The following is a 7,288-nucleotide window of genomic DNA, read 5'->3' as shown; positions in this document are numbered from 1 at the left end:
GGTAAGTCATTGCATTAGCACTTTATTGCCAACGGAGCTCAGTCCATCTATTTTGGATTTGTATGGATATTTTTGTGGATGTGCACCGGGGCATTTACCTTACAGAGTGTCGTGGCTATCTCTGAGACTGTTTTTATATATACAGCAGATATTTGTAGTTTTACTTAAAATTATACGAGTTACTGTATATGGTTGTTTAAGGTACAAACTTTTTGTAGCATAGTTCTTGCTTATCTCAAAGCATATCTCTTACAGCAACTGTAACTAACACAATGTTTTCTCATCCTGATGAAAAGAATAAAAGCATTCAGTAATTCTGCAGAAATTGTAAAATAAAACTGCCTTGCCGCTCTATTTTGTATTAACCAATACACTTTGTGACACCTTTTTGTGTTTGAATTATGTTTTCTCTCAGGGGTGGATGACACCTATCAGCATGGTCGTGGTGTTGCATTAGCAGACTTTAATAGGGATGGAAAGGTAGATATTGTGTATGGAAACTGGAATGGACCTCACCGCCTGTTCTTGCAGACGAGCACAAATGGGAAAGTCCGTTTCCGGGTAAGAACTCTTTCATAAAGCATATTTGCCTTTGCCAAAATATGGTGGATTGACATGTTGATGTTGCAAAGTATTGATTAACCAACGTTTCTGACAGTGGCTAGGCTAATTTTTATGTGAATGACTTAGCAAAAGATTGTGTATGATTTATTTAACAAGAAAAAATAATAATTAGAACAAGGAGCCGCTGCACTTTGAGACCAACAAAGTTCAACTTTCATTCTAATAGTCCAGGTTGGACAATATAAACAAAGCTTTGATTGATTGTTATGGGCAACACCTCCACCTCTGATCTCAGCAGGCAGGTAGACTACTTCTTGGCTACTTACTATCAATATAACTTAGGGGTCCTTAACTGGGGTGATCCATACCCCTTGGTAGTATAAGAACCTAATGATGAGGGTATGGGACTGGATCTCTAAATAATTAAAACCAACTAATGATCTAATAGTCTTGGCCTTATTAAACCATGAAAGTGGAGAAATTGACATGATGTGTCAGCTGATAAGAATGTAACATTGTCAGAAACTATACCTCCATTACATGATTGCACAAAAGCAACAGCAAAAATCTCACCAAGTAAGAGCTAGCTGGTGTATTTGTGAAACACCATTTTTATATTAATAAATGTGATAAAATCTCTATCATTTTCATATATTTGTTCTTTTCCTAGCTTTCCATATGTAAACTAAAACCAAACTATTATGTTGTAGCCATACGACGCAGGGGGCATGAGGGCAATCATGTATAACTAGACTGTGGTGGTGGCCATAATGGTGTTCAGAAGCTAATCAATCTACTTCTTGATCTTGTTAGCAGCATGATGACCCTTTAAAATGGTCACAAAATGGCCTTAAAGAGTATCTAAACCCCAAAACCCTTACCGATTCCTAAATGTGGGGGCTGCATTAGTTTTGTTTAGTCTTTTTTCCCTAATTTTCACCTGGTGATCCAGTCAATAACACACTTCCTGTCTTAGGGTGGCTCCACTTGATTCTATTCTACTCTATGAAGGAGCAATGGAGCCACCCTTGGACATCATATGTATTGGTAAACTGCAATATTAGAAAAATGGTTTGGGTTTAGATAGGCTTTAATCTTTTCCTGTATTTTCCATGTATGAGATTAGGCTTAATCTTAGTTACACTCAATTGTGTAAACTGTATACAACCTGGGCCTAGTACCCAAGTCTTCCCCAGACACAAAGCAATGGATTTGAAGACTAGCACTCCGGCACCACAAAGTGCCCATCATTTATGGTAGTATATGCACTTTGGTGGACAGGTTCACTTTAACTGGCACATGATCACAAGTGCTTTGAGTGAAGAGACAATGGTTGACAGAGACAGTGAATTTCGCAAAAGACGTGGTCACCAAGTTGAGATGAAAAAAATCTAGATCAGTAGTAGTCACACTTTGGCCCCCCAGCTGTGGTGAAGCTACAATCCCATCTTGCATCTGCCTCTGGAAGTCATGCCTGTGACTGTCAGAGTCTTCCAATGACTAATGGGATTTGTAGTAGCACCACAGCTGGAGGGACAAAGTTTGCCTACTCCTGCTCTAGATAGTTTCCCCCTTAACCCGGTGGCCTGAGTTTCTCTACCCCTGACCTAGACAATTTGCTATAACACACTTGTGTTGAAGAGCAAAACAAAGCGCAGATGTGAACCTCTGTGTGTTGTGGTGCACTGCATTAAAAAAGGTGAATGTATGTTTGTGCATTGTGGATTTTTTATGGGCTGCTTAAAGCGACGAATGTAAACAAACAACATTGGGCATTTAACGCTCATGTGTTGCCACCACCGTTCATTTATTCTCTATATTATATATTTGAAACAAATCTGACTAAGAATGAAAAAATGGAAACCGTATGTTATTATTCGTGCTGAATTATTGTTTTGTTGCTATTGTACTGTAACTGTTTTATTTTCTGTAAAAATAAATTTCCTGTAAAGAAATTTAAAAAAAAACCTTTTATGATATGCACATACATTATGGTATAAGCATTTGGCCCGCACCCTGTATTTAATCCGTCCTGAAACAAAACATTCCTCACCCTTTGGGCCTGAGCTATGTGTTTCTTTGTTAAAGCCTGGGGACTATTTCACTCATGACATGTATGTGTTTCTGATATAGAGCCCCGCAGATATGGCGCGTGCTGCATAAAATCAGGAATAATTATGTATGTCCTAGTTATCACAATAAGCCATCATAAAGCCGATTTGCAGCCTGTTGAATTAATAATCATTTATAAGTTTGAGCAATCCCTTGCTTTGTGCTGGTTACGTTCACCCTTCTGCACATCTCTGAAATTTTCCTGGAAATAAAGCGCTTTTATATTCACAAGTGAAACGCTCCCAATTATAGTTAGCTTATTTTAGTAAACAAAGATCACAGAGGATTCAGCGCCTGGAGATGTATTAAAAGAATCATTGCTGGCCCCCCCTCCTCCCTTTTTTGTTTTACTGATTTACAGTGCAGGGTTCTTTCTTATGCAAAACCATTGTAAGATGTGTTGAGTAAAAAAAAGTGAGCTCTTCGGAAGGGAAAACATGTGAAATTAAGATAAAGGCAATGTTCTATTTTTGGAATATTAAAAGGGATTTATCATAGTACTTCAGGTTTATTGATTTTTGCAGCAGGACTTTAACTTAAAGTGAACGTTTTACATAGTTTTCATGGCTGACATTACGGCATTAGATTGGCACCAAAAAGAACCTTTGTTATTACTCCACCTTTGGTTTGCTCAAGTGCCCCCCACATCCATATTCAACATGGCCTTCATTTCAGCTACAACTCGGCACCATGGCACTCAACGTGCCTTCCCCAATGTCTACAAGCCAAAGGAAAGGCAGCGAATAGTAATTCATTTGCTGTAAGGTGTTGGGTGGCATGGCGGGACTTCAAGTTATGTGCTGCTGCTACTGAATGCTCTGTCTGGGGTTGTTAGCTTACTACCACTTGCAGGAACTACATACCTCACTGTGTTTCCCACCATATATTCAATGCAAGACTCTGACAGCCACTGGCATGACTTCCAGAGGCAGTTGCAAGATGGGATGCATATACTTGGGACTCCTGCTTCCTTTGTTCTTTACTTTAAATGTTTTATGGCTGAATGGATTTATATGTACTGTAGATAATGGATGCATTGATTCTATGCTGCTTTTTTTCTATCCTGTTGCAACAAAAGGTAAACAATAGGCATGCACCAGTACCAGTTTTTCGCTATCGAGTATGAGTACCAATATTTATCTTTCGAGATGTGACAATTTAATTCCAGGAATGGCCAAGTCGTATCAGTATGGTGGTGAATCACACAGCTAATTGCACTCAAGCGTGTTCTGACATGTTCTAACTTCCCTGGGCCGCAGACCAGTTGACTCAGTCCTTACGGAGTAGTAGAAGAAATAACGTGTGTGCGTTGCGCTGTTGGTGGTAAATAAGTGACAAGAATCTGGAGCAGCGGATTAAGATCAAATGTTGCGTGGAAATTGGCAAAAGTGCGAGCAAAACTTTAGCTCTGTTACAACAGACTTATGGTGAATATTTCATAAAGAAATCAGGTGTTTCTGAATGTCATAGGCAGTTTAAGGAGGGACGGGAAGATGTCCATGATGACGCAATAAGTGTGCAGCCAAAAACACAAACAAAATTGTTACTTGGAATTTCCGAAAAGGTTACGGGAATCTGTTTCGGAGGAAAGTACCAAAACTCTGGCCTGACAAATGGATTCTCCACCACGACAATGCTCCTATACATGATGCGTTAATCATTCACGAGTTCCTGGCGCAGAAATCCATTCCGAAACTTGACCAACCACCTTTTTCCACTGACTTGGGACCCTGCGGATTTTAGCTGTTTCCGAAATTTAGAAAATGCCTTAAAGAACACAGATTTGATGACATTTAGCGCTCTGCGACAAAGATACTGCGCAGCATTCTGGAAAAAGAATTCCAGGAATGTTTCCAGCAGTGGCACTGTTGTCTAGAAAAATGTGTCGCTTCATAAGAGGACTACTTTTGAAGGTGACAAGAGCAATTGTTTCCTCTTCTAACAATGCTATTTTGTTGGTTGTGCTAATCCAGTGGCTTCAGAACTTTCTGAAAAACTGAGCTGGACCAAGAATGGAGATCAGCTGTTTGAATTTGACTTTTTTTGCGTCATACTTGGTCAGTAACTGAGTCAGAGACAGCCAAGGGACTACCATATTCCAAAGGAGGTCAGCATTGGCAGCCTACATAGATCATTCAATAAAGGTATTCCTTAACAAATAACTCCAGGGTTTTTCTCTGCAGTAGGGGCTACTCCCACACTGCAAGTACCTGTTTTGGTCCAAGGGCAAAAATAAAGAAAATATACTCACCTGATTCTCAGTCCTTCGTGACTGCTAGACTGGTCCCCACAGCCTATTCTCCACTGGGCTCTGGCAGTCTAAGGACCCCTGATGTCATCACATCTACTGCAGGTACATTACTAAATGTACGTGAGGACGCGGAGGGACATACTACAGCCAGAGCGAAGGGAAAAAGAAATGAGCGTTGACTGCTGTAACACAGAGGATCAGGTGTATCTTCTTTGATTAGCCCATAGACCAAAACAAGCACTTAACCCTTGCAGTGCAGAAGAAGCCCCACTGTAAGGATTAATGTGAAAAAATTGGAGTTCTTCTTGAAGAGCAAATGAAAACACTACAGTTTTTCCTTTTTTTCTAATCTGAAGACCTAATACCCTTCCAAGAAGTATAATGGTCTCTTCTTTCCACAATTACCAATTTCACATGAACTGGAAGGCAGAGATTTCACATTTTAATGTTCACACTGCTGCAAAAAGCTGAAACCTGTATTTCATAAAAGAATTTGGCATCAAGTACACATAGGGAGAAATAGTATGTGTGTATATATATATATATATATATTTATCTAGATATCTATATACAGTGTAGATCTATATAGATATCTAGATATATATATATATATATATCCTGATCTTGCAGACTCCATATGTATCTCATAAAGGTGCAAATTAAGACACTTCTGAGCACAGTGTAGGAAAATTGAAATTGGTATAATTCTCAGGTTTACAGGCGCAAAATAAATTATCCGTACTTAAATACACTCCAGAAGCCGATGCAATTTGTAAGTATATACTGAAAATATATTCTTTCAGCTAAGACTGTGAAGCCCGCCCCGACAGTGTTAAACAACAAAGACTCTAATTTGCAGGAATCGGCAATCACTCACAATTCTTCGAGAGTGTGTTCCGAGTAAAGGAGTTGATATTATTGCTCAGATCGCAAGTATTAAAAGTGTGAACAAATAATTCCAGCAGAAACGCCAACTTGTTTGGTGCACCACTGCAATGAGGTATAATTTGCAGCTGAGGAAAAGACGCTTTCAATAAAGTAAAATTGGTGACAGGAAGTTTGTTGAACAGTTTCTTTAGTTGTCTCACACAATGTAACTTGTACTTCTCATCAGAAGTTTCTTTGTCTTCCACTGATCTTCAGCGCTTGGAGCCAAGATATCACTGGAACTAATGACAGAGATGGACAGGGAAGATTTCTGTATAGATTACAGAAGCTCTGCGCTTGGGTGGGCAGAACAGTACACCTGTGGATTGTGCTGCTGACTGTAACACAACCTCCTATATAATGAATGGATCCTGCTATGGTTTATTTGTTACTGTACTGGCCCAGTCTGTGCATTTTGTTTTCGTTAGAACATAATACATTTGATATTTTTATGCAGAATACGTACGCATATGGTTTAATCTCCTTCACTACGGTGGTGTGATCACTCCGGATGCCAGTTAAAGTGGAACTAGACCCACCAATTGAACTGTTTCCCAAAATAGTTACTTTCAAGGCACTCCCACTGTCAAGATTGCCAGTGTGTTCTGACCAGGGACGTGCGGTCAGGGGAGGCATGTGAGGCAATGCCTCACCTAGTATTATGGAGGAAAAGCTGTTATATTCAAGTCTGAGGCTGGCAGCTTTTTCTCCATTCAGACCGGCTTATAACAGGTTACACAGCAGGGTAAGCCTCCCCGCTGTGTAACCTGTCATGGACGGAGTGCTGCCTGTTAAATACAGGTGACGCTGCATCTGGCTTTTGACAGCTAGTTAGGTTACACAGCAGCAGGCTTCCCCACTGGTAACTAGTGAGGGAAGAGCTGCAACAGCCTCTACTCTATGTTAGAAGCTTGAGCTCTGTGGATGGCTTGGACCAATGGTAAAGTGCCATTGGTCCAAGCTGTCCAATCAAAAAAATTAAGAAAAAAAACCACTGAGGACATTGATCTCGATGCCTCACCAGTGACGAGCAAGTGAGGAACAGGGAAGCTCCTCCCTGTCTCCTCCCTTCCTCCTCCCTCCTTCACACTAGCTTGGTGACAGGGTTGGGGGGGCAAGGCTTTGCCATGCTGAGACGGAGCTTTGGTGGGCTGGGGGTGGGGTTGGGGAATGCCTCGCCCAGCACCAAAGGTACCACACGTCACTGGTTCTGACTTCTACATAGCAGCCACTGATCTTCACTGAACTACCCCAAGCCTTTCAGCGTCAACTGTACAAGTCGCCTTTGAAATGACCTTGGATCTTTAAAGGGTCTTCTTGGATATCCTTGGACCGCAGACTCTTGGTTTTTCTTCATGCATACATGTCTATGGTCTCTAACACTTTGTGGTATCTCTAGAACTTTGTCGGTTCATAATTTTTGTTCAATAATAT

At 40.5% G+C, this 7,288-nt stretch overlaps 1 protein-coding gene across 3 annotated transcripts in view; it reads left to right on the top strand.

Annotated features, from left to right (window-relative positions):
• The window catches only part of CRTAC1 (cartilage acidic protein 1), a 416,360-nt gene that overhangs the window by 323,933 nt on the left and 85,139 nt on the right, over positions 1-7,288 (top strand). For all 3 annotated transcript variants that reach the window (XM_018563297.1, XM_018563372.1, XM_018563447.1), the window contains exon 7: positions 416-561. In XM_018563297.1, the coding sequence (XP_018418799.1) occupies positions 416-561 (146 nt within the window). The remainder of the gene's footprint in view (positions 1-415; positions 562-7,288) is intronic.

The sequence above is a fragment of the Nanorana parkeri genome, unplaced genomic scaffold (genome assembly GCF_000935625.1).
Source record: "Nanorana parkeri isolate BGI_ZX_2015 unplaced genomic scaffold, ASM93562v1 scaffold2, whole genome shotgun sequence".
Classification (NCBI taxonomy): Eukaryota; Metazoa; Chordata; class Amphibia; order Anura; family Dicroglossidae; genus Nanorana; species Nanorana parkeri.
Note: the sequence above shows the minus strand (reverse complement) of the source record. Positions and strands in the feature narration are given on the sequence as shown.